The 27,379-nt window shown below is 46.8% G+C and overlaps 2 protein-coding genes and 1 long non-coding RNA gene across 18 annotated transcripts in view; 1 reads left to right on the forward strand and 2 right to left on the reverse strand.

Annotated features, from left to right (window-relative positions):
• Positions 1-15: 15 nt before the first annotated feature.
• On the reverse strand, positions 16-1,657 carry LOC1281571 (mitochondrial fission process protein 1). Its single transcript, XM_321500.5, has 4 exons — positions 1,252-1,657; positions 1,000-1,127; positions 813-922; positions 16-736 (listed from the first exon to the last, which is right to left on the reverse strand). Exons 1-4 carry the CDS (start codon positions 1,301-1,303, stop codon positions 568-570), a joined length of 459 nt encoding a protein of 152 aa, XP_321500.2. The 5' UTR covers positions 1,304-1,657; the 3' UTR covers positions 16-567.
• A 1,366-nt stretch (positions 1,658-3,023) lies between these two features.
• The window catches only part of LOC1281570 (myotubularin-related protein 3), a 34,173-nt gene continuing 9,817 nt past the window's right edge, over positions 3,024-27,379 (forward strand). The window contains exons 1-6 of one of the 16 annotated variants that reach the window (XM_061643537.1): positions 3,024-3,399; positions 9,406-9,847; positions 25,572-25,695; positions 25,769-25,958; positions 26,052-26,882; positions 26,972-27,353. In XM_061643537.1, coding sequence (XP_061499521.1) covers positions 25,575-25,695; positions 25,769-25,958; positions 26,052-26,882; positions 26,972-27,353 — 1,524 coding nt within the window. In that variant the 5' untranslated portion in view covers positions 3,024-3,399; positions 9,406-9,847; positions 25,572-25,574. The other 15 variants (XM_061643538.1, XM_061643539.1, XM_061643545.1 and 12 more) reach the window with 15 other exon arrangements.
• LOC133391261 (uncharacterized) lies at positions 15,020-15,794 on the reverse strand. The gene is made up of 2 exons (XR_009764734.1): positions 15,569-15,794; positions 15,020-15,443 (listed from the first exon to the last, which is right to left on the reverse strand). It is a non-coding gene; the product is annotated as an uncharacterized LOC133391261 (long non-coding RNA).

Here is a 27,379-nt window from a genome sequence, read left to right on the forward strand (position 1 = left end):
AACGGGCTGCACAGCTTCTGAGGCAAGACGTTGGCATTTTATTTACTGTTGTGACATTCAAATAGCACCATTTTGTGAGGAGGGGGAGAGGGGGACCATCCCAACCACCCTACATGTAAGCTTATCTGTCCTGTCCCCTGTGCCTAAACGAACGAAAACTCAGCTGCTACTGTTCCTTGCTGTTCCTATCACAGTTAAGTGTAACAAACATTGGTGTGTGTGTCTGGTAGTAGCGCCTTATATCGTGTAGTAGTAGTACAATAGTATGAGCAAAATACTGGCTTAGGTGTAGTTCACTCCTTCCTATAATTAACTCGTTGCTTGGCAAAGCAGAAAATAGTAACCCGCACCACGTGTTGCAACGTCTGGCACTGTCGTAATTTAAAATTATTGTGCGAAATTCCCTTTCTCCCTTCCCTTCCCGTCTGTGCTGTGTTGTTCCGCTTTGTTCTGTGTCTATCGGTAGTTTGGCTATTGTCCATATCGATCCGTTTTTTTTGTGGATCGCATCGTGTTCGAAAGAACCGTTCGAGCGTCATCGTTTGGCATTTGCGCTACAAGGCGATATTATTTAACATACTTTCGGTAGGTGTTATCCATCGCATAATCAACCGCACTATCGATCGGATGGATGATGAACGGAATGGCCAGCAGCCCGAGCAGCGTCGGTCCCCACTTGCCGACCGGTCCCTTGACCTTGTTCGCTTTCAAGGCCGCTTTCGACAGCCAGCAGATCCTGCGGCGAGGGCAAAGACGAAAAAAAGTGTGTTAAATGTCAAAATAAATATGCTTTTGCTTGTTCCTATGCTAACCGATTGATGGTAAATCCGGGTATGATGACGGAGGCAAACATTTGCCACAACAGCGTGTCGCCGGATGCAACGGCCGCTCCACGGAATCCTCCACCCAGTATTTCCGGTTTCTGTGAAGCAGGAAGAGATGGAGAAGCATTAAGGATTAATTTCGCCCCAATAAAGGCACAAGGTTTAGACGGCGTACATCGTACTGCTTCTTGGACTTGTCGGCCGTATCCGCTAGCACGTAGCTGATCGCCACCGCGTAGCTCGCATGCACAAAGATCTTCTTGATGACCGGTCGGAAGGCTTCTCCAATCTCGTTCGCGTATCCTTCAATGCACCAAAAGCAGAAAAACGGGGTCAAGGAAAACGGCTCTCCGATTGGCTCCGATCATGATGTAACAAAGCAAACCCGTCGCGTGTGCCCCTCCCCCCCCCCCCCCTCGTATCATACCTAGATAACGCACCGGAGTGTCCCGGTACAGATCCTTCTCGGTAATTGACATCGTGCCGATTGAGGTTGACCTATCTTTCCTAACCGTTTCAGCACACCCCTATTAGTCAGCGGATCAGTGACGTGAGAGGCGGCAAAGGCAAAAGAAAACACGTTAATTAACCACTCGACAAAACCTCTTATCACCTGCCCGCGATAATCAGCTGCACCACAAGCACACAGAACTGCAGCACCCGTCACTCGACACTTTGTTTACATAACATTGGACCCGCCGTTCGGATCTGCACGTGACAAAAGTGCCGCGCTAGATTTTCCTGCGAGCGTTTCTTGCGGGCAGCTTCGGTTTTCCCTTGCCAAACGGTTTTCTGTTTGTTTGTGTCAGCTGTGCCATGTCGGACGACACAGTGTGTCAAAAAGGCAGTTTCCCACAGGGCAGCAGCCCGCAGGCCGGTTTTCGTAAGCTCGCCAACGCACCATATCGGTGCGATTTTCGATCGCTGGCGAGCCTTTTTGTAAGTCATTGTGAGGGTTTTTGAGGGTCCATTCAAAGAAGAAAGAGACAGAACATTTAGTATGCAGCCTTAACTGTTGCTATAGGAAACTGCGAACAGGATTGCCAATTTGAGCATACATCATTCAATAACCATGGCAACACCATAAACAAATAAGAGGGACACAGATTTCAGAGGTTTTCCAAATTAGAGGAACAAAAATGTTCTGGAAATCAAGGGACTGTGCAAAATGTTCAAATAAGAGAGGTTTTTCAAATTGGAGAGGTGTCAAATAAGAGAGGGTTCACTGTAGTAGGTTCCGGATTTCTTTCCGTACCAAGGTTCCGGAAGATTTTCCCATTTCAGCCTGTTATTATTTTTGCTCTTCCAAGACAACAGGCAACACTGTCATGACATCCACGTCCGATGGCATCACTGTTTTCTGAGCCGTATAGCTATCAGACAAAAACTGCCTAATTTCATCAAGTTCATTTTAATTTTCTCAAATCTATCAATTTCTGTAAGTGACACAGACTTTAAGAAAGTTTTTAATTTTATTTAATTTTTTATTTTATAATATTCTTTTTAAAATACAAGCACAATAACAGAGGAAAGGATCAAGAGTAAAGAGCATAGACAAATTTTCTACTTTTTTCTATTCTTTGGCAAACTTAGCAAACTTACCTGTCGCCAGATGTTTTGCCTGATCATTTCTCGCTCAGCAGCGGGCGTACGAGCACTTTGAACGGCGATCCTATCCGTTGCTCATAAATCTTAAACCTTGCAGCTATTGAAAAAATAACACGTCTACCCATATTTTGTCGATTTTCATAAAAAATAATCAACCAACTTGAGCACTTCTAATTCACTTCAGTTACACGGTTTGTTTACGTTTTTCATTTGCCGATGTGTGCGAAAGAGATGGCATGATACAACGAGCGAGAACATACACATCTTGGTATATGATGCGCGTAAATTGCCACCAACACAACGAAACCCAAATGGCACAGGTTGAAGAAGTGATCAGAGTGAAGTGGGGGATGGGAGCACAGAAGCTCACCTCGAAACAAGCACTGTAGGCAAGAAAAGGAAGGGTAGAGAAAATGAGCGTGATGCAGCGAAAAATATTCGAACGTCAAAAAGCCTCGCCCTGTTGTACGGGATCGCCGTGTGTATGTGTGCGTTTGCTCTCGAGTTGTTTTGCACTGCACATCGCACCACTACCACTACCACGGTATAGTGCTGATTTGCAGCAGTAGGGGAAAGAAAGAAGAAGAAAAAAAATCAACAATACACTCTCGCCACACAGCGCTCTGGGCACTGAAATGACGCGTTTGTTCGACAAAACGGATCGAAGTGGGCTGTCAAGGCTGTGGCTCTGTAGCGCGTCGCGTGAAAATCGGTCGAAAGCAAAGTGTCTCTCGCGTGCGTGAAAAGCGTTTTCGTCGTGATTGTCGCACATTTGAGTTTGTTTTCCGTGCCGTGGTTCGTGCATTCACATTTCCACAGTGGCACATACGGCAAAGGTGTGGGCCATCGTTTCTGTGCAGCGCTCCAAAGTGCAGCGCGCGCGCGTGTGTGTGTGTGCGTTTTTCCCACCCTTGCGCTCGTTCGTGTTCCTCGCGCTGATTGCGTAAAGCCAGTGTGTGTAAGCCAAGTGTGTTCTTCTTCCATCTTTTCTTTTGCAGCTGGTAAACGGGAAGGGCGAGCGAAACAAGAAGAAAAACGGCAAAACACACATTCATGTGCAGTGGTCCGTCCGGAAGGCCAACGGCGGGTGTAGTGAAATCTCTCGTTGCTTTGACTCGCTCGTCGGCGGCAGTGTGCTGTCCGTAGGAACACAAGGAAGTGGGTGCGGGTGGATGGGAGTGTATGTGTTTGTGACGGAGAGGGGGGGTTGTGCTCATCCAAACGTCTGGTGTTTTTTTTTGCTTCACACAATTCGGAAGAGGTTGCACTCGAAAGTCAGTTCGATTCGTTTCTATGAAACGCTCAGTGCGTGCTGCGTTTTTCCTTTCTGGTGGTGGTGTTAGTGGTACATAGTATGTGTAGTAGTAAACAGTTCTTCACGGCTTCCTTGCACAAAGGGACGGAAAATGTGTGACGTTACGGCTTCGGTTAATTGTATTATAATTTTCAACAATTTTATTAGTCGCTCGTACGAAATTCACAAGCGTTTGTAAATATGTGTGTTTGTGTGTGTGTGTGTGTGGGTTAACGAACTGTGTTTTGTGTGTGCACTGTAGTAAGACGTGCGACGAAATAGTGCGCAGTGCGTTTGTTTATGTGTGTGTGTGTGCATTGTGATGTTGAAAAAAAGTGACTAAAATTACGTCTTCCTAGTGTTCTTCGTGATTTTACTAGCGCGCCGTGTGTTATTGCTGCTCACTTGCACTGACGAATGTGTTTATTGCTGTATTTTGATTTGCACAATGTTTATAATTTCCATGACGCATAAATCAATCTGTAAAAAGCATAACAAAGCAGGGATCGATAACACCCCGTTACAGTTTGGTTTATCATTTTCCCAAGCATTGTTCATTTTTTGCAATGCTTTTTCCGCTCCATCACAGTAGGCGATTTCTCACCCCCCAATAATGTACATACCTGGCATGGTCGTCCGTGGCCTGCTGGTGTGGTGTGTTCCTTTGTTTTCAATTTTTGATTGGTCACCCTCGGGGCGAAGAAGACGTACCCCGCACCAATACACCAACCAGCAGCTCTAGGCGAAACAAAACCAACACACAACACACCTCGCTATTATTAGGTGCGATGGAGGTTAATGTATGTGTGTGTGCAGCAGTGTGAAGGTAAAAAAAAAACAATCGAACCTGGCAAAAAGAAAACTGCAACGCGCACTGTTTTAGTACCTTTTTCCGTTCGTGTCGTGCAAAATTTCCCCCAGGAAAAGCAGCCGCAACCCCCCCCCCCCCCCCATTGCCTGTGTGGGAAAGTTAAAACAAAGCCCAATACGGAGAAAATTCATTCGGTGTTCTTTTGTAAGCCATCGGAAGGTGATTTTTGGCCTCCTTTTTTCAGTGTGACGTGTGTGTTCAGGGGCTCAGAAAGGGCATATGGTAATGACGTTTAAGTTCACTACCAAACGAAGCAGAAAAAGAGGAAGAAAAACCCCTAGCAGCGAGCAATGTACCGAATGGCGAAAAGAAGGGAATACGTTTGTTTATTTTTCCCCGTCTCAAATGCTGACGTTTCGCCGTTTTCAAACGGTGCAAACCCCTCCATTTGACGTGTAAGTGAGCGATGATCAATTTACATTTCGCTACCATACCATTTGATTAGAAAACGCTTGATTGTGTGAGTGTGTTTGAGTGTTTGAAATGTTGCAAATTTATCATCTGTGATGAAGCTTGCCGAGGGAAAACTATTATCATCACCTGACTGACCGCACACACACACACAGCTCTACAAATGCACATCAAAATCCCCGTCATGCACACAAGCCAGCTGCACAGCGGTACAAAGTGTATTGGCGAGATCATTTACGCCGTCTCCTTTGATATAAGGGATAGTGTGGTTGGGGGAATGGGGGTTGGGGGTTGTTGAATAGTGACGCGCGGGTGTGCGCGTCTGCGTGTGTGTATTGGTGGAACATCGGGGCCGTTGAATGTTTATTTTCTTGGGCCGTTTCTGAGTGTGTGTGTGTGTGTGAGAGTGTGGGGCTGGGAGGGTAGAGCTTGACGATGGCGCCCATAATAAGAAAGGTGAACAAAGTAAGATAACCTTTTGGCGCACCAACTACTAGCCTAGCCCCAGCCAGTGGCGGGTGAATGTGAAAAATAGTTCGAGGGAAAAGTTCCAGCAGGAGGGAATTACCCTTCTTCACTTTGCTCCAACTTTGTTGTTAAAAAAGTGCGTTGCTGTGCTGTGTTTGTTATCGTTATCCAGTCCCGACCCGTCGGCCGACTTTTCGAGGTCAATGTTTCAATAAGCCTTAAGTAATATGTTTACACCTTTCCGTTTGTTAGCAGCGTTTGCAGAGCGTTGCAGCTTAAATGTGTGTGTGTTGTTGTTGTTGTTGTGTGTATTGTGTCGCTCTGTGTGTTCGTACACGCTCTGGTGCTCACAGCAGAGAGAGAAGAAGAAGAAAAAAAGGAGAAATAGCCGTCTTATCTTATGTGTACGCACACTGCAAGCGGTTTGATGCCCCAGAGCAGCAGCAACAACGACCTTGGCTTGCAATGAAAACAACGCAAATCAACTGTCTGAATGTGTCTTGTCTTGTGGGGTGGGGGAGGGGGGGGGGTGTTGTAGGGCAAGGAAGGAGGAACCTTTTAAGGGGTGATGGAGAGCACGATACACTTGCTAGCCGCACTCTCCTTGAGCCCACTGCGATGTTGTGTCTGTGTATCCTAGATACCAACACACACAGTCACTACCACACGCACACAGCCATTAGTGCGAACAAGGCTGTGTGTGATACGGGGATGCCCTTAGCAGACGGAGCGGTCAGCGTGTAATCGAACTTGTGTGTTTTTCTCCAAACTTGTTCCTTGTGCTGTTATGGTGCTGGAGGTGGGATTCGAGTGAACACCGAAAAAATCAACACAAAATAACACACAAAGCCCTATTTCATACTTACCCACGCACACACGCTACCAGTACAAAGAAAATTGAGGAGAAATTCCTTTGCCGTTTCTTTCCTTATCGTTTTGTGCTTTTGATAATTGCATTGTGGTTAAAATTATCGGTGCATGAAGAAAATGATGCATTCCTTGCTGATATTGTTACCGCAGCTATACATCCCCCCCAGATGGACCCACTTTAGTTTGTAGATTGTTTTCATTCCTTTTTTTTCTTCTTTTATGGCGTTTCTCTTCGAAGGCGTGTGGTTAATCAAACGCTCTATCAAAAGTAGAATTTTTACGCCAACCATTTACCCCGTTATCGCCGGTCCATTCTTACCCCTTTCAGTACCGCAAACTTGTGTGTGAGGGAGAGCGCGCGTGTGTGTAAGAAAGCAAGAGAAAAGAAAATTAACATTCCACAAAAGCAGAAACACACCACCAGCAAGCATTCCTCCGTTGGCAAGTGTGTGTGTACATTTAGGCGTAAGTGTCGCTGCAGGGCACAAAGCAAATGCCTTGCCTCCTCTGCTCCCCATCATCATCCTCTCCGTAAAAGCGTAATAAGCTTGTTTTGTAAAGAAAAATAAGGAAATTGTCTTTATATGGTTTTTTTGTTCCTCTTTTTGGGGGGTGATACTGTCTCTCGTTGAACTTGCTTCATCTTGCCTTTTTTACGAACGCCTTTTGCAACGGATAGTGTTCTTTGCGCCTCTCGAACCGTTTCCTTTGCACATCAGCTCGTTCAACCTTTTTTTTTAGTAATTTGTTGTTTGTGGGTTTTGTTTTACTTTTAATTTTACACTTTTCTTCGCACGTGTATGTGTGTGTATGTTGCTTTGGTTTACGTGTGCGTGTGTGTGTTACTTGACGATGCAAAAAAGAAGGAAAAGCAGCACCTGTCTGACTGAAGCAAATCGCTTGCAATTTATCGCAAACACACCAACAACATTCTGTTCGCTTTTCACCCCTCGCCTCGTTCTACATTCGCTCTGTTTTGCACTTTTTGCGTGTGCGTGTGTGTGTGGTGCTGTGTTGTTTAGCGCCTCATTTTGGTGCTGCTTCGTTTTTCGCGGATGGATTGCTTCAGAGCGCGTAGTGCGTTCAAAGTCCAGCCAAGGTGGTGGGTTGGTGTTCGACGGTCGAGCGTAACAACAAAAGTCCATCTAGAATTGCGCGTTGTTGTTTGGGTTTGTTAAAGTTTTATAGATTCAGCAGGCCATGGACAAAACAAACAACCAAGAACCGATGCGTTGGTTGGGGCGCGCTTGGGTGATAATTTATACGGAATAATTAAACGCATTCTTATCACGTGTCGTTATGTAACAGCAAGAGGGGCAAAAGGAGGTGGTGGTGGTGGTGGTATGAAATCGGCAAGTAGTAGACTAGTCTAGGTTACTAACGGTGTGCCGGCCAAGGATGTTCGTATGATACGATAGTAGTGATATTGTACCACTAGAGCACACGGGGTCGGTGTCTACCGTATCCGAGTGTGGAGAAAGGGCCCATGACGATCTGTCACGATGGAGGTGTTTTGGAGGACATTGTTTTTCCAAGATGCCGGGCTGCCCTCACCCATCCCCACCCGCTCGAGTTCTTCAGCTAGTTCAAGTGGCTTTTCCCTGTGAGTAACTGTGTCTTGCCGTTCTTGCAGAATGTGTGTGTCAAGGTAAAACGACACAGTTCACAGTTTGGAGAAGAAAACGCTCTCAGATGCTTCTACTTTGTGCTGCTGATGCAAATAAGCATTCAAATCGATTCTCCTGTCTCCTTTGTCTTTGATTCGTCATTGAAGGAGCAGCACACCACAGGGCAGAAGATATGGATGGTTCTTATGTGCGTGTGTGTATGTGTATTCTTTGTGTTTTTACCACGGCTGGGTAAATGGGAAACCGTTGATGGCGCTTGTTCTCGCGAGTTTTCAGCGCCGTTGGTAGGGCGCTTTGCTGCTTTATGTGTGGTGGCGTTTCCTTTTTGTTTCCTCCGCCGTGCGTAGGTGTGTACTACGCTTTGGCTGCATTTTTCTCATACTCCCACACACACACACACACGCGCGCGGCGCCCACGCACAGACCACTGTGGTAGTGTTGTGTGAGTGCTCGAATTTTCCCCGTATTTTTCCATTACACGCCTTCTCTATCGCCGCTGCCGCCGCCGCTATGGCATCGAGTGCGTCCAGCTGATGCACACGCTATACCACCAACACATGTACACGCACACACCAAGTAGGAGGAGAGTGTTGGTTTTTATCTGTTGCAATTTTGAGAGCCATTTTTCTAGAATTCTTTTTTACAAAACATATTTGTATACAGCGAAATGAGGGAAAATGTAAAAATATAATAATAATGTGTGTTTGAGGGTTATTTTCTACCAAACGCTCATAATTTAAGCCAGTCATGCTCTATTACGTCACCTGTGTACTGGTGGCGCCATCGAAAAATGTCACCAAACGTGTATGGCGAGTGAAGAGGTGTGGGTTGATGTGGAAATTGTTTTTTTTTTTATACGCTTTCCCTTCGATTTTCCATGGTGTATGGTGTATTGTGTGCAGGAAATGAAAATGGAGTCAAGGGAAAGCCCTTATACCATTTCCATCTCACTTGTTTATTCGTTTCAAATAACTCTTTTCTATGTCACAAATTGCTTATGTTCACTCTTAATTTTCCGGTGGAAAAATCGGACAAGCGAACACTCACACCAGTGTGTGTGTGAATATGTCCTTTCGGTGCTGTCACGTTTAAGAATGACAAATGTCAGATGTCTGTAGTACAAACACACACACACACACACCAACAAACGCACCTCGAGAGCTGTCAGACAGCAGCCGAAGAACACCATGTGTTGGAAGGATTCTGCAGCATTGCAGCAGTGTGTGAGTGTGTGTCTGTGCTTGCGTGTCCTTTTACGATAGTTTGGTCGCTTTTTCCGTGTGCAGTCTGTGCGGTGTGATGCAAGTGATTAAATAGATTTCCCAACGCCATAGAGCTAGTTATACTTGATAAAGCAATGCGTAACTGCAGCGTTAATTTACGTGACGCAATCGTTATAATGAAAATGTGAAATTTCCATCCATTTTGCAGTTCGTCGAGCGTGAAGCGTCGAATCTTTACCCTGTGTGTGCTTTGATGAATTGGTGGTAGTATCTCGATGGATCTGTAAATCAGTGCAAACCGCTCCAGCGTCTTGTGGTGAAGAGCGTCTGTGTACACGTGTGTTAAGTGAAAAGTGGAAAAACAGTGAAAAAAAAAACAGTGAAAAAAGGAATAAACCAACGTTGTCTTTGTTGAGGGCAAAGACACAGTCGTGTGTGGAATTTGGTGTGGTTCAGCGAGTAATTATCTGGCGACTACTGTTCTATAGCCGATGGCAATGCCTTCGTTCGGCAACCGTTAGAGTTTCGTCAACAAAGACAACAAGGCAGAAAATATGCGAAGAAATGCTCAAAGGATTATTGTTGGTGAATTTTAGCTGCTCTTATACGTTGAAGCTTTGCCACCGGAGAATCTACAGCTATTGACGAAGGTAAGTGAAAAGAATGTCAGAATGGGAGGAAACACTCACTATAAACTACTAAATTGTAGCAAACATCAAATACAAGTGCAACTCCAAAACACATTTCCTCTATGATGTTGCAATAATAGTTTCGGGAAAATTATTCCATCATCGATCGTGTAGCAAAAAAAGTAGCACCGAGCGGAGAGGAAAAGCCTAATGTGCGTTGTGTGTATGTTCTACGCCCGCCCGGGAGAGCTAGGTTTTAATTATCCCGGAACACGCTCGACCACGGGGCAGGTGGAGGGACGACCGGGAGGAGAGGACCGATTAAAATCGAATCAACCAATTAACGAAGCATTCTTTACGCGCGCTCTAGAGGCTGCGATTCTCGTCGACGCCACGCCGGCAGCGCTAATTTAGCTGAAATTCAATCAAACTCCCAAGCGAAACGAAACTTCACATTTTCGAGCCTTTTTCGCTGCTCTCCATCGTAGCTAGACGAAAAAAGGGGTATAAAGGCACAGAAATTTGCAAAATCGAAAGAAGAAAACATTACACGCCTTCTGGTGGTAGTGTTTTTTTTTTGGTGCGCGCTACTGCCTGCCACAATTTGAAATGAGTTCCGGGAACGAACTCTAATGCTGATGCGATTTCCCGTTCTCGTACGATCGACCCTCCGGAAGCGGTACGCCAAAACTGGCATCCGATCTGTGGATACGTTTTGGCAAATAATGCGAAATAGACAAACTGAGGCAACAGCGAAAATAAAAAAATTGCACATCCTCACCTCACCCTCTCTTCCTTCTAAAAAAAAAACCCTCAACGATCAGTCCCATTTCGTCACGCAATGTGGTTCAATGGTGCATACGTTTTTTTTCGTTTTCTCCCCTTGTATCTGTGTGAGTTTGTATGTTCAATCACACCACTCCAAGGCCATCCATCTATCGCGTTGCTGCGGCTTGCGGACACTTCAAAAAGAGGTTCATCGTTCGGTATGAACGATTTAATAGAAGGAACGAGGGAGGGAAGGAAGAAATCGGTAAACGTTTGAATGTCTCCATCCTAACGTGGTTCGATTTTTTAGGCGTCGTTTTGCATGATCGATTATGTGAAAATGACTGTTCTTTGATGATGATATATTCGATGAGAAGTACAAATAAGATGATTCTGATTAATATTCTAATAGAAGCGGCTAAGTTAAACAAGTCCTATTGTTCTTTTGAAACTCTGCTCTGGGCTCATAGTTTTGGGACAGTTTTGATAATCAAGTTGGCAAAAGCATGTGTTCAATAACATAACGGAACTTAGGCCTTCAAACTTTCATTAGATTCTCCAGCACGCCAAAATGAACTAGCCTCTGCTTAATGTGTCAATCAAAACCATGAAGAATTAAGGCTTAAAAACGACAAATACTTTGTACAAAACAACGTCTTACGCAGCACAAGCTTCCTGTGACAAATAATACGTTGGAGCCATAGAAAATGGAAATGAACAAACAAATCTAACATCGTTTTTCGCAAGGCCTTACAGAGATACAGGCCATCGCCACTATCGTCAGGTAATTAAGCCATATCTTTTTGCGCTTTATCGGTTTGCCATCAGTACCGCACTGACGACTACTCGGCTGTCGGTTGCTCTACCAGATGCCACGATCTGTCTCGTCTTTCGTCTCCAAAAAGCCTCTCGCCTCTTTGGTGACGCGAGTGATTGATTGATGTGTTTCATTGATCGTATCAGGTCGCGTACACATCAACACAGGGTGACTCGTTCCAAGGTCCACAGACTAGCATGCTGCTGTGGAGGAGGGAGTGTTGGGGCTAACAACTGTTTCTACCTGCAATGGGGCTACATTTCCCAAGACACGACGCGCTCTCTGTGTGCCGTGTTTGTCGCCGTCTTCATAATGATATCCTTTTTGGTGGCGTTCCACAAGAGAGATCTTTCCGATCAAGTCGTCGAGCAGGTGGGTTGGTGGAGAGGAAAGCATTGGAGCGAGTGCACATAAATGGATTTTCTCCTAATGACGGTCTGCCCTTGTTTGGTTACCTCATTGGAATTAGAGTTCATGTTACCTCTGAAACGACGCTGCACGAGGCAATGAGTTCTACCATCGTTTTCTGTTTTATGCCCGTGTCGATTAAGGATTTTGGGCAGTTAGTGTCTAGGTCCATCATCGAGCCCCAGTGAGAGCAAGTGAGGACGGCCGGACGATGTCGCATTGCAGCGGCAACGTGAGAAGGAAAAACACTAACCGACAGAGACTGTTTGTTTTTAGGTTTTGAAGGCAGTTTCAATGATGTTATTATGTACTGAGGACTTCACACAAAAACTGGGTCATCCGGTAAAAGCCACCGAAAAAAAGGGCCATCTATTTTGGTTGGAATTGAATTTTCTCCAAACTCGGTTGCGTTGTTTCTCTCCACCGTGTCTTGCAGGAGCTTTGGACTGTCTTGGTGTGGAGCCTTATTTTTTTTTTCCTGATTTCCCTTTTTTCAGTCTACTGACCTCAATTCGACCGCTAGAGCAAAAAAAGGGAAGGCAGCAGTTGCTTTGGCCTTGTGCCGACGTTGAAATCAGAACATTGCACCGCCGTGTGCCCTCGAGTCTGTGGACATACTGGCCCCGCCATTAGTAGCTGCAAGTCAGGAAGTCAGTCGGACCTAACGTGTAACTCTCAAGCACCTGTGTTCCTGCTTCTAGTGGCGCGGGGGTACTTCTCGGCACGTGTGGAAGTGCTCCAACTTCTTGGAAGTACTTGGAGAGACATTTCGTAGTTCGTGTTGGTTGTGCTGTATGCCCGATGGTGCGCCCCGAGAGCACGACTGTGTCACGACTATCGGAACAGTTTATCAAATGAAGGTATTGCGTGATGAATAGTTAATGTATGTAATGTTGGTCGTTTTATGATCGGTCAAACCTTCCTTACACTGCTGCCGGCGGGGGTTTGCTTGGGGGCGTAATGCTGGAGCCGTTTACAAGCCACCGTCTCCTTGTAGGGGAAATTCTTGGTTCTTTTGAGATCGCTCTTGCTGAATTGCTTCATACTAAACCTGCTTTTACCGCGGTTTGGAGGTCGACATTTTGAGTTAATCTTTTGGTAATGTTTTATTAAAAGTCATTTAGAAATAAAGTGTTGTTAACGATGTTAGCTCCTTCCTTTTATTGCTTCCTTGGTGGTTTGGTATTCTGGAGGTAATGTCGTAACAATATTCATTAAAAGCTGCAACCGCCTACAACACTTGCTGATATATTGTTGCTTCTGTAATAACGTCTAGTATAGTGTTTTGTCGTTTGTTATATGTCATGTATTACATGTCATAAAGAATAAAAGATTCTGAGTAGTAAAATGTATTTGTTGATCAACTTCGTAATTGCTTTTCAGAATTTCGCAACAATCCATCCTCCTTCCAGAAACTGATTCGTAACGAATTCAAAAGCACATCCCTCCGTTCGTGTACACAGTTGAAATCTGTACTTAGTATTGCAAAGTGTACACTATTTAGATTGCGTTGCATTTCAGGTACACGTCACGTGTATAGTTTGTGCACCACTCGAGGGCGGCCCCTTCCTGCCCCTGTAGTTCGCGTTAGCGCGGCAAGACACTTACTGCTCGCTTGCTGGACTGGATTGCACCGGTTCGGCGGGACGTGAGATGATCGATCGAAAGACGCTCAGCTTGCTTATCGGGTGGTGCTAAATAGGGGAGTTCATCGACACGGCTAAAGTGTTTGATGGGCTGATGAGCATGTGTGGTGCAGCTGATAAGTGCAAAAACTATTGCATCTTGTGTGCACAGCAGCAGTAGCGAGATGATGACCATGGCAGTGCTTGTGTAATCGATAAACAGAGTTGAAGCAATTATTGAGGATGTAATGGAAGGTGCTGGGCAACAAAAAATCGTAGTGTTTTTATCAACATTCGTTTTTTCCACATTACACGTTTGAACTATTTTTTGACTTACGAAATTGAAGACATTTGCACGACGAGTCGCAATTCATTCTGCCTCGTGTGCTCTCGATTAGGTTCGAACTCATTATCGTTGGTGTACCATACCGAGCGCTTACCCAAAGCTCCATTGTGCTGTCTCTCGAACGATGAATCAATTAGCGATTACTATTCGTAACACAGCTTGGCGTGTACTTATTTTGACCAACAGTCTAGCTGCAAAATCTTAAACTGCTGCTTGCTCAACTGCAAACAACAATGTTTGACGTGATTTGTTACGAGTTTCCATTGCTTTCAACGATTTATTTTCGTGTTCGCGATAACATTAGCGCTGCTGTAGCGTATACACGAAAAGAGCAAGATCAACACAAACATTTTACCATTCTCTGAGCTGGGCGATTGATGTATTGCCGTGCTACCCGCGAGGATAAGCAAATAATTAGGTCATGGGAAGCAGACACACATTGCATCGCGCAGCGTTCGTTCTTGGGCTGCAGCAGCTGACTTTCGCTCTCGATCCACCCACCCACAGGGCAACATCTGCCCGAGAAGGTAATCGGAAAAGACTACCAAGATGGGGACGACCACTCCGCTGTACCGTTCTCTCGGGACCGGAAGCGTGGGAAGCCGGATGCCCGTGGATGAATTACTGTGAACCATTACCCATTCCACGAACAAGACATGCCACTGTGTCAGCGCATTGGTTTGCGGAGGAACCGTTGGTACAGCCGCGGGAAAGCGTTTGTTTGCTCAAGTGTTTGTCTGGAAAGCTTTATTTATTTACTACAGTTTTAAACTCCGTCCTGGAAATTCCAGCAAGGGTGTTTTATTTTCCTCAAACCGAACTAAGACAGAATGAAAAAGTGAAATCAGAGCTATATTTGTCGGAGTGACTAACATCTTTGTTCTAAAAAGTATGCTTAAAAAGAATCTCATTCTTCAATGTTGTAACTTTATAAACTTATTGAAAAAAAAAACAAAACAACTGTAAAGTAAATCATTTCCGAACCTATTTAGTTAGCAATTGGACTGGCTCAAGGTCTAGCACAATTCGCAACAGAACCCCCCAGAAGCACAAACACGGCGTACGGTGGCCATCAAAGAGGTCAAAATAAATAAATAATTTTACCGTCGATTAAAGTGTGCTGCTTGCAAATCAAATTGTACCGCAGCTTGCCTGCCGATCAGGAGGGCGGTTTTAATTCCTAGCAAATTTTCAAGGTTCTCCTACCGACTTTGATTTACTCGATCGCGTGTTGATGGATTATTTTTTTTTTATTTTTCTCAAGGAAACAGTTTTCGTTAAGTTGTTCACACAATTGTCTTTCGATCGCCATGGTACAGTGATACAGATTTTACTACACAATGGTTGTTTGATCGTACTAAATTAAACTACTTCGCAATTGGAGGTACATTGCTTGTGCACGAAATAGCCGTCGATCGATTATTCATGAGCCTGGGCAATGGCAATTGCTGCAGCAGCAGCGGTGAGTTGAACTTACTTTCTCCAGCTTTCCGGGCTGTTCGGTTCTGCTTCCAAGTGGTAGCTTTTGTTGCCTGGTCCATTTTGTTGCGTGGGATGTGCTGAGCTTGTTTTGATTTTCTCCCGGAGTTAAAGTGCTTGTTTTTTTTTAAATAAACTGTGCTTGTTTGTTGAAGAAGAGTGTTCGTGGAATGCCTGTAGGTTCGAATTTCATGCAAATAGAAATAATTTATAAATATAAATTGAACAAATGGCCTTTCTTGCGATACTCCATTTATAAGCAATAGATTCTACTTCTTTCAATAGATACATCTCCTTACAATGTTGCTCGGCTGGCGCTTAACTATTCCTCAGTGCGGCAGTGTTTAGCAAGCTTATAGCAAGCTTCACCACTTGGGCTGGACCGTGATAAGCAAACGGTGCACACTGCACAAACGTTTTGCCCCTGGGAGCCCCGGGTTGGTTTGTTATTTCCGAGCGGATTTGACCATCAGCAGGGCGCAGCTCGGTGTTTTGCTGGTTCTGTCTGTACGGGAGAAAGAACACGATTAGATTCATAGCAGTCATCGGTGACCGTATCTGGTTAGATCTGGATGCTGAAGCGATAGTGATTGCAGTTGTGCTTGAAATGACGTAGTTTTGTTGTTTGAATAAGATTAAGCAACACTCCAAAGGAGTGATTACTAAACAGCAAAAGTGTTTGTAAATATGGAAAATGGTGTTACCTTCATGAAATAATTTTCCTAGTACTATTAAAAGAGCGCCAATAAATAATATAAAGGTTCAAAACTTCAGCTTCCGTCACGGTTTAAAAGAGCTGCATTCTGTTAGTTGCCCGTGCACCAGGTTGCGCACCAGGAATTCATTGAAGGTGGTGGCAAGCAGCTAGTTTTCCTTTCACCCAAGCGCACTTCACATTCCCACATTCCGTGGAGACCGGCAATTCAACTTTTATGAATGAAAGTCTCTGTGTACTGCCTCCACCTGGGTGGAGATGACGAGCAAAATAGAAGAAAAAAATGCACCAAGTTCCGATTTCCGCTTCGCTTCTCAATCTCAAGAAGCAAACATTCGAAGCGAAAGTCCATCGAAGAGAGTCTCCTTCCCCGTACGTGAGCACCACCACCATCAGCCCCCCGTTTCGCCCTGCTTTCGCTGACGGTATCTGCAGTGCGTCCACGAGAAAGAGAGGCCGTCATCACACTGCTGCAACACCCCGGCGATGCAGTCACTCTGCGCACTTCGTGTCATGCCTGAGACATTCGAACTTTTTTAAGCGTCGAGCAGGATTGATGTTGTTTGATGCCCATCCCCTATCGAAAGCACACGCGCGCGCCCTCCTTTTTAGCTCTTCATTAATAGACCTCTATAAACAAAAAACGTCTGCTGCTGCTGCTCTTCAACTCAATCACGTACGTACATGGTTTGGAAATTGTGCAGTTGTGCCGTCGATTGATATGGATTGATATTAGGGCCATGTTTCTTGTAGCTCCTCACGCCACTGTTTCCTTTTGGGCTTTTATTTTGCTCCCTCTTGATGCGCTATCGACCATCTTTCTTCGTTTTGAAATGTAGATGGCATATTTGTGCAAAAACTGTCTGAATACAAAACGCTTCCCAATGCACTCGGATTGTGCGTGTGTATGATCACTTTCACGATTGCTGTGGTAGTTGGCATTCTTTTCTAGCACGGCATTGGATAACAAGGTCCTCATACGCCAATTGAAAGGGGTACTACTGTTTTGCGTGTGTGTGTACAGAAGCTTTATTTCTTGCTTTATTTCCCATTGCGAGGGTTAATTGGTGCAACGAACACCATTTGCACTCTCCCTCGGGGCACACCTTAACCCCCGCCGCATGTGATTAATTAGTATTAATGGCCGGTGGGTGTTTGATGGATTGGGAATTCCTTTACAGCGTTCCACACACGCTATTAGCTTGAAAAGTAACAAAATGTACATAGTAAGCCGCTAATCATGAGGGGGAAGGGTCTTCGACGCAGTAAGCACAAAGTGCATGTGCTTTCAGACATTGATTGACAGTAATTGGTGGTAAGTTATTATCAACAGTAACAAGGGATAATTTTGGAGAAAGAGCTTATGAATATCAACATGTTTTACGCTAAATTTGAGTAGAAGAAAAGCATGTGTTTTTACCTCAAAGATCACCGGGAATTTGATGTAATCCAGCACGGGAGTAGATATGTGGTTGGCTCTGTTGCAGCCTGCATGTCCTATCGATTAGACCACCGCGGCACGTTTCATAATTCGAGTGCTTTCTCCATAAAACATGGCACCTCATGCGGACTGTGAACGATTCAAAGATTCTAGTTGCATGTTTTCAACAAGTCAGATTATTAGATAAGCCTGCAAACGAACACGACTTCTGCCTAACGTGGTACAAACTTTCCCAAGGAAATGGAACTTGCACATACACACACACACACACCTCTCATCTTCTCCTTCACGACCTACGCGTGTCGTCATGAATGATTAATGGAATCGCGACAGAAACTGGAATGCTGTACCTTCGGCTGAACGGGACACCACCGATCGAGAAAGCTCGATCATCTCAGGGTGATCTTGTCTCTTTTGCTCGAGCCTGCAGAGGACGGTACCATGAGGATAGTAAGCCTTTCGCCAATCTTTTCTCCGGGTTTGCTCTTGGCTGGGCGGAAGAGCTGCCGGCCAGGCAGGTATCGACCGACGATGGCGACCCCTTCTCTAGCCAAATCGTTGGAATGTCTGAAAACGGAACAGATCATCGACCCGCCGCAATAATGCCCCGAACCAATTTCTGCCCGTTGCGCGTTTTTCCATCCATCCGCGGGCGGCCGTTTGTGCAAACTTTTCTCTCTCCACGGCGTGTTTTTTTTTCGCACACCACCCATACATTCATCGGCGTAACCAATGTTGTGTGGGGTGGGGTGTTTGCTCCACCATTGCTTTCGTATTGGTGTCGCGGAACTCCGCACACACACACAGACTCAGATTTCAGAAAGGGTTGACTGTGGGTGGGGACGCCCGGTAGGAGGAACGTTCGGCCGTGACCAAACATGGCCAGCACGCACCTCTTCTTCCCATGCGCGTCCAGCGAGCGAGCGAGCGAGCGAGCGGGGTCCCCATGCGGATTGCAGTGTGTGCAGTCTGGGTTCCCACCTCGATCACGCATTCGCTTCCTCCTCCTTCTCCAATCTCCCACTCAGGTGCGAGATCTTTGGGGACGGAGGTTCGGTTTGTGCGCGCCGACAGCCGGTCAAGACCGGTGTGTGTGTCGCAAGGCCGCGGACGACGCTATTCGTGGCGTGTCGTCGTCGTCGTCATCCCTTGCTGCTGTACATGCTTCGCTCACTGCGTTCGTGTGTACGTGCGGTTTTTGGTGCGGTCGGTACCCCTCCGCATGTCACCGTACCCTGGGACGGTTGTTGGTCTGGTCGGTTGTTGGCATTGGTTTGGGTACCGTCCGTCCGTCCGTCGACTTTTCGCCGGCGAACGGCACGAAAGAGATCGTGCATCTTGTGCGCGGCGCTGGTCGTCATCGTCGTCGTCGTGGTGGTGAACGGACCCGTTTCGGGTACCGGATATTGTGGTGTGTGCCGGTCGATCTGTAGCAGTGCTTCGCGCAGCGCAGTGTTTGTCCACGTGTGCTCAATTCGCTGTGCTTTTTTAAGACTCGCCCTGGTCTGTCGTGTGCATCTTGTGAAGTATTTGGGGACATTCTTGCTCCTCGGAGATATTTTGTGTCTTGGCGTTTTCTATATCCGGCCTTGTAGAAAGAAGATTCAAGGATTCAAATAATGTGATGTCGAAAATGCCCAATTTCGTGAAATATAGTATGTTGGATAGTTAAAGAAATTCGCTGTGAGTGATCTTAAAACCGTGCCTTAAATTGTGTCTTGTCCATGATGGTGTGGTGTCTAATGTTCGGCCATTCCCTTTTAACCAATGTGGTGTGGTGAAAGGAATTCGCAAGAAAAGTGCCTAGTAGTAGTGGCTTTGAAAGGTCACCGGACGACACATCAACCAGAGCCATTATTTATCCGTACTTCCAGGACCGACCACATTTTTGTAACAGAATCAGTTATTGTCCTGAAGAGCTTTACTTGTGCTTAAGATGTCGCTGTGTAACCTTGTTGAACGTTGGTAACTTTGCATAACCATTTATGTCGTGGCGCTCCGGCGACGAAGAGATGATCGTTCGAACGGATTCGTCCTCCAGCTGTAGGTTGGAGCAGGAGTTTGAAGAAGACTGGGATCTGATGCAGTTTTACCTTTCATCCGATCAAACCTTGGATCAGACAACGCCCTACGTAGAAACCAATGAGGTAATGTGTGTTTACTGCTAAATGTGCATTCTCAGAAATCTTGTTGAAAATCCTTCCAAAAATTCCTGTCTGATTTCGGAGACTTAATTTTTATAATCCTTTTTCTTCGGAACTCAAATGACTCTTGCCGAAAGTGCATAGGAACAGGTAAGAGATAACGTAATTGCAAGAACTGCAACTGCAATCCATCTTTTTTTCCATATCTCACCGTATCTATGCACGATGCAAGCAATTTTGAGCCGTATCTAAGTGGCGGGTTCCACCCCAAAGTCTGGCAGGATTTGCAGAAAAGGGGACAAGCTTTAAAAAAACGAGGTATTTCTTTGTGATAAGACTGTGTGCTGATAGAGAGGTGTACACTACTGGGGCAGGTCGATTTTGGTTGAACTAATCTTTGCCCTCCAGTTTGTTGTAACGCTTGTCTGACATTCACCATTTACACAGTTCACGATTGGGAGTTGAGCGTGCTGAATCGCTTGCGCTTGCTTTAGTGTGTCCGCTTTGTGGAAGGAATGTGAATAGTTACAGGCAAAATGTGGAATGTGAGCATTTTAACCAAATGGATAACGTCGGTATGTTGGGGGACGGAGGAGGGAGGGAGGGGTTTTAGTTTAATTTGCAGATTCCGATTTGCAGTGGTTGTTGTGTGCGAGGAATGGTAATATAGTAGAGCAATCATGTGTGAAATTAAAATCGCTCTCTGTGACTATTACGGAGTTTTCCACGTGTACCAAAGCCACACTTCTAACCACCGGAAGAGCTGTCCGGAGCAAATTACATTATTGTTTTCAAAACCGAACAAATACTAACAGAAGCACGCGAAACACAACACCAACACAAACAGAAGCAATTATTGTGATTGTCCGGGGCAGATTATGTGTCTAATTCTGGCGCCAGACGACTTTTTCGGGTCTCGTGACAAACGGTTAGCCGAATGCAGTTTTAAACCCCTTGCTCCGATTGCCTTATCGGCTGCATGACGTGCGTGATTGTACCCAAATAAAAAGGCTTCACACATACTAACAGAGTGCGCATCAAGTGTCATAAAAATCCCCCTTTTTCGCTTCAAAAAGTGTTGATGCTTCAAACCAAAACAAATGCTAATTGACCACAATACAAGCTGTTATCACTGTTTCGCTTACCAAAATACACACGCACACACTGGCGTGTGCCGTCTTATCGTTCAGGTTTATATTTGTCCCTATTTGACCGCCACCAAACTGCTGATAACGACACATCTGAGTCTGCTCGCAACGGTTTGGGGTGGTACAATTTGGTGACAGAAAACGGCAAAAAAAACCAAAACACTAACGTTCGCCAAAGAAATTGCGCATCTTCTTGTCCTACCAAACAACGAGAGGACGTCCTTGATCTTGGCTTGGCGACTGGAGCCAAACAATCAGCGTGCAGGGGAAATTCTCTGCCCGTGCAGAGAAAGTTGGCGTCTTGTTGGTATGGTCCACTGGAGCTGAATCTTCCAAGCGATGTGATACTGGTTGAAGAGGAGCTACAGAACGTGTCAAAGCTCCTAATGGGAGATAGTTGATAAGTAATTGGGGCTGTATTACGCATTGGAAGCAAAAATCTGCTATTAACCGGATAAGGTATTAAGACGGCCTTCTAAGCGAGATTTGATGCCAGGTTATGGTTCTTGTCTGTTTGAATTCATTTCAATATGTCTCAGGATTGCAGGTTAGTAAACGAGTCTGTTTTGGTTAAAGGTTTGAGGGGACATTATGCAGCATTGTCTGATAATTGTTGTTCAAGATATTAAAGTCTTAACTGAAGTATCGTATATCCTGGATATTGAAAAAATGGAACAGCTTATCATGTGGAGTAAAAGTGAGTGGTTAAAGTGCTACGAACAAAAGAGCACATATGCACTATAACCCTCCCCATCCCATCCACTCAAGGAAAATATCTTAAAATCCAGTCGGACCCCATTCCAAGCCGTTTAGATAAATTCCTAGGCCCCATAGCACTTATATGCACCCTCTATTGCGTCCGGTTTTCTTTCCTTCTGGGAAAATTCCATTCGCTGCTACACTATTCCCCAATTTCACCACGACGTTGGGCACCCCCAAGCAGTAACTCTCGGACTGGGAATGTGACCCAAGTCACGCACTCCTCGCAAACGCCTCGAAAAGGGAGTATGCATGCAGCGGGAGCGAAAGAGAACGCTACTTTCTCCCTAAACAATGTCAATTTTCGGCATCTCGTTTTGTTTGCTTTGAAGGTTGCTGCACACGCCGAAGTCTGCTGCCGCCGTGGAATTTGTCACGTAATCACACGATATGATGCATAAGTAAGTCTCTTGTCGTCGTCTCTTAAAGAAAGTGGAAACACAGCTTCACGCTGCTTCCGCCCCGTGCGGATTCTTGTTTGCCTAGAATTGTATGTACGGTTTTTTCATAAACGATAAGCAACAATCATTATTTTACCCATGATTGATTGTACCGAGAATTGATTTCTTCACTGCATCGGACAGCTGGGGTTGCAATTGATTAACACACTCTCCTTTTTCCCCCCACTGCGGTTGGTGGCGGCCTGTGATTTATCTCTCACTTGTACATTGTTTTGACATGTAGTAGAGAGGCGATCACAGTCGTATTTGCATGGGGCAAACTGCAGTGGCAGCACTGCATCTTGCACGATTTACGAAGTGCTGCACAATCGCACGATGAGATAAGAAGGGGATGCTAATAAACTCTAACTAAACAACAACAACCACAACTACTCCCCCTTTTAAACCAAGTCAGAATCTAACGAGCATGGTTGTGTGAGCCCACCACATTTACGACGCTTTTCTTTCCCCTCGTGCCACCCATGCACGATCTCCATCTTCTACGTTTACACCTTCAGGTGTGATTAAGTGCAGTCAGCAAGCAAGTGCTTATTTGCGAAACGCAACCGGTCACACCTCCAGCGGTCGGGAGAAAAGATACAAGATAAGCAGTCCGGCAGCCCATAGGGAGGACCCTAGCTATCGTTTCAGGGAAGATGTTTTCCGTTTATGACGCCGTACGATTTTCTCCGCCGGGTTATAGGCACACCGGTTCTGACTGGTTCGTAATGGGACTTACGCGGAACTTCGGTAGCTAACCGGAATTGCATTTCTCTGGGTGATTGTGTTTACTCACTACACTACTTCCTGACGGTGAAGGTCCACGATAAGCTGTGGATGTGTTTTACTATGCTGAGTGAAATTCTCAGGAACTGCTAGGTATAAATGCGTAAGCAAACGATGCACCGGCTGTGCTTCCATTGTGCGTATTCCAATGGTCGAGAGAATAAGAGAGACACTTGGTTTGGTACACAAATCATGATTCCTTCACTGCCTTCACGTGACCTAATCTCTGCTACTAATCTAAGGCGATCCCGTTTGCGATCCCGAACAACAAACGAAAGGATACGTCTGACTAACGCCACCGCACGTTTCTGGTCATTATTAAAAACTGATAAGACAGCTTCGTTCAGCACGTGTGTTCTGATGTACAAGTCACACAGGGTTGAAGATTGATCACGTTTCCCAAGCACACTCATTGTGTACCTATTTGGCTGTCCTGTGGTTCTAATCATACCGTCGAATCTTATGACTGGTTTGGATTAAATGAGATGTACACCTTTAGAGGTGCCCACTCTGCATGATGCTGGTCGTAAACGTGGTCGTTTCATTAAGCTCTAAACTCTGTACGAAGGGCGGACAACACAACGTTTCTGCGTGCTGCAGCTCCTAACGGTCTAGACTTTGATGTGAGGTACGTGGATGCACCTCTATCTCTTCTGTTCTTCGACCGGCTCAAGACGTGTACGTGTGTGTTTACCCGTAACCAACACACACTCTACGGCAAGATGACGCACTTTCTGCTGTCTATTGTTGATTTTGCTTGATCCAGAACGAACAAGCTTCTAAGGTATCAACTTTTTCATTGATGCAATGTAGGCATTGAGGGAAAATTCCAATCGATGGCATTTAAGATTGGATGGAAGTTTCCACTATCTACTAAAATAAGAGCTCAAACTCATGCTAGTTGTTTAGGTTTTTGGGAAGACCCATGGGAAGAGTCTCCACTTGTTCTACCCACGATAAACGACTACTACCTCTGGGTGCGTTGGGGACGATGTGAGAATAGTCACGTTTACCATTCTCGTCCACTGCTTTCCACACGCCCTTCGCAGAACTGTTTTGTTCTCAATTGACAGCTTAGACGCGGCTGGTGTCCACCTCTCTGTCCGCCTCTGTTTCATCCGCCATCATCCTTTCGGGGACGAGCGGGACAGCCTGCGAGAAGAGAATCGCCCATATTCTAATCAGCAACCCTCGGGCTTTATTGTTGTGTGTATACCCAATGATTGTGACTGTGCGGGGTGTGTGCGTGTGTAAATAATACACGGGGTACCTCCCTATCATGCTCTCTCACTCTCCTGTCCTGTGTCTCTGTTTCGCTTCATCTCTTCCTTGCGACTGCGGGTCATATTTTACCGCGAGCAGCACGGTCCCGGGAACTCAAACGTAAGTCAGCCTCCGAAGCGAGCGTACCTCGCTCTCCCGTCTGTGAAGATCAAGCCGAGTCGTATTCATTCATAAGTTATAAAGACGACCGGGAAGATTGCTGCGCTGCTACTGGAAGTACAAGAACGCCGCGGCCTATCAAAAAGCGATCAGAAGAAGGCAAAAAACAGACGCAGAATTATCTCGCCCCCGGAACGTTCTGGTCTGGTGGGAAGCATTGGAGCGCAGCCAGTGCCAAAAATATAGAGGGTCTATTTGGTCGTGAAAAAGCCTACCGGCAGAGCGATAAGAAGAGGAGCAGAGGAGTTTTTCCCCACTGCTGGAGGACAAGCAAAATACGTCAGCAGGAACAATCTAGAGCACACCAGGAGTCAACGATGGGTCTGAAGTTCCTGCTATTTAATAGTCAACAGAGTCAAAATCTCCATGGACGTGGTAGAAAAGTAATTATCAGCCATCTTCTCAATCATTGAATCTTTCAGAAAGGGTCATACCTTAGGGCTTGGTATAAACAAATGCTGGAAACATGCATCGTCATGTTTTGTTGCATCTGTCCCAATTCGGTCTGAATTCCTTAGTTGGGGTAGTTAACTTCCTCTGGGCCATTGGCACTATCTCGCCCAAACAAGGATGATCGTGCGATCGTATCAAGTAGCCACGGAGGAGAGGAACGTCATGAGTACTAGCACCAACTCTCTGTAGTGCCTCGCGGTACAGTCTCCGTGCCAGATGTCCTATCAAGTGCGTGCGACCAGTGCAAAACCCTATCTACAATCCGCCGAGGGCCTGTTTCGGGGCAGCTGGTGCGATCGTAGGTCAGTGAGAACCTTCGCACTACCGCGCCGGGTGCAGGATTATTATCTGTTTGCGCCAACCTCTGGCCACCTTCAGACGCATTAATTGCAGATGGCAAAGAACAGCGCATCGTGCTAATCGCAAACAAACCCTGGGATAGAAACTTTCCACACTATAGCGCGCTACTACTACTGCTACGACGGTGTCGATGCACGGAGTGCGTTCCACATCTGGAGCACATTGTTTGCGTATGTTTACCTAACAGCTGATCGGTTGATAGGCGCTGAGATAAGGGCAGCTGGTCCACTTCCTAACACATCCGCCCTCTGCAACTGCGCGCTGTTGTTGGTGGGGGGTTTCGTGGCCTGTGCTGGCAATAGTTGCAGCTGCTGCTGTTGCCGTACGCACGCGATGTTCATGGTCCATTTGGTCCACGGCCCGCCTGTTATCGAGTCGGGGCGGTTGCATCGACCTTTTCCTTTAACGGGGAGGGGTACTAGCCTCCGGGGTGCATTACACACAGTGCATTATGCGTATGCGTATGCTAGAAGATGAGGTTTGAATGGGCGTTAGCAACAGTACGCAAGTGAAGATAAGCATTTCGTTGTGGACATTATATGATCCTCCTCATAGAAGATAGCACGTTAATTACACGACTAACTAAAGCATCTCTACCTTCTCTCGTCTACAGATCATGGAGGGTTCGGGCGACGGTTCCCCGCAATCGTCGATGTGCATGGTGAAGGCGGCTGAGCTCTTCCCGAAGCCGATCCTCGAGAAGGAGGAAGAAAAGCTCACCGTACGATTTACCGAGCGTAAGTGTAGTCCGGTCGGTGTGACACGCAACCGGTGTGACACATTGTAACTAATCTTGTATCTTGTTTGCAGTTGCCGGTGAATCCGTACGTTATCTCGGTCAGACAGATGAAGGCATACTGGCACTGTCCAACTATCGGCTGTTCCTGCAGAAGAACACCACCGGTGCCGAAGTGTCCGTCCCGCTTGGCCTGATCGAATCGACGCAAGTGCGTGACCTGTTCCATCTGATCGTGAACTGCAAAGATGCCAGCACCGTACGGTAAATATCGCTCGGAGTTACGGCTACAGAGTGTGTGTGAAATAGCACACAATATGTAATTTCTTCCCCCCAATTCCCCCAATTCGTTCGCAGATGTTCGTTTGCCACGTCGGAGCAGTGCAGCGAATGGCACCGGCGGATAACGCTATCGATCGGTGTGCCCGAAACGCTGGAGGCCCTGTTTGCGTTTCCGTTTCACGCGTGGGCCTCCGAGTCGCCCACGCTCAACCAGGACAACGAATGGGCCGGCCGTCTGCAGCGCGTCGGCTCGTTCGACGACGAGTTCCGGCGGGAGGCCGAACGGTTACAGTTCGATCTGCAGGGTGCGTGGCGCATCAGCCAGGCGAATGCGGAGTTTAAGCTGTGCCCATCGTACCCGCGGCTGCTGCTGGTGCCGGCCTGCATCTCGGACGATACGCTGCAGAATGTGGCCAGCTTTCGCAGCTCGCGGCGCATACCGGCGGTCGTGTGGCGCCATCAGCGTACCGGCGCGGTCATCGCGCGCTGCAGTCAGCCCGAGGTCGGGTGGCTCGGGTGGCGCAACTCGAAGGATGAGCAGCTGCTGAAGGCGCTGTCCGATGCGTGCTCGTTCGATCGGGGCACGCAGGATAAGGCCGGCGATGGTACGAGACGGACGCGCACGCAAACCGACTGCTCGGAAGCGTCCAGCGACGGCAGCCCACCGCGCAGCCCCGAGGGCAGCCACGAGGAGGTGGAAATGGACGAGCCGAAGAAGATACTGATCGTGGACGCACGGTCGTACACGTCCGCGGTCACGAATCGGGCCCGGGGCGGTGGCTGCGAATGCGCCGAGTACTACCCGAGTGCGGAGATACAGTTCATGAGCCTCGGCAACATACACGTAATCAGGAAAAGCTTTCATGCGCTGCGGCAGCTCTGCGCCTCGCAAGCGGACATTCCAAAGTAAGTGGCGTGGACCGGCGCAGGTTGCCGGTTGTTTTGCTCTGTCAGTGTATTAACAGCGAGATTGTTCTTTCTTTTCCCCCCGTCAGTTGGCTTGGATTGCTGGAGCGAACGCTTTGGTTGCAGCATCTGTCCGGCTTGCTGGCGGCCTCGATGGTGGTGTGCCACGCGATCGAGCGCAACGGTCGGCCGGTGCTGGTACACTGTTCCGATGGGTGGGACCGCACGCCGCAGATCGTGGCCACGGCGCAGCTCTGCCTCGATCCGTACTACCGCACGATCGAGGGCTTCCGCGTGCTGGTCGAGCGGGAGTGGCTGAGCTTCGGGCATAAGTTTGCCGACCGGTGCGGCCACGGTCCGGGATCGGACGAGACGAACGAGCGCTGTCCCGTGTTTCTGCAGTGGCTCGACTGCGTCCATCAGATTCATCGCCAGTTTCCCTGCAGCTTTGAGTTTGATATGGGCTATCTGGTAAGTGGTGTGGCGTCCGAGGTCAC

This window comes from Anopheles gambiae, chromosome 2 (assembly GCF_943734735.2).
Source record: "Anopheles gambiae chromosome 2, idAnoGambNW_F1_1, whole genome shotgun sequence".
NCBI classification, from domain to species: Eukaryota; Metazoa; Arthropoda; class Insecta; order Diptera; family Culicidae; genus Anopheles; species Anopheles gambiae.

Excerpts from the sequence above, each read along its gene's own strand:
- LOC1281571 (XM_321500.5), bottom strand. The coding sequence starts at position 1,303 with ATGTCAATTACCGAGAAGGATCTGTACCGGGACACTCCGGTGCGTTAT. Across the intron at positions 1,128-1,251 it reads CACTCCGGTGCGTTATCTAG|GATACGCGAACGAGATTGGA; the intron begins GTATGATACGAG and ends GGTGCATTGAAG. Across the intron at positions 923-999 it reads AGTCCAAGAAGCAGTACGAT|AAACCGGAAATACTGGGTGG; the intron begins GTACGCCGTCTA and ends CCTGCTTCACAG.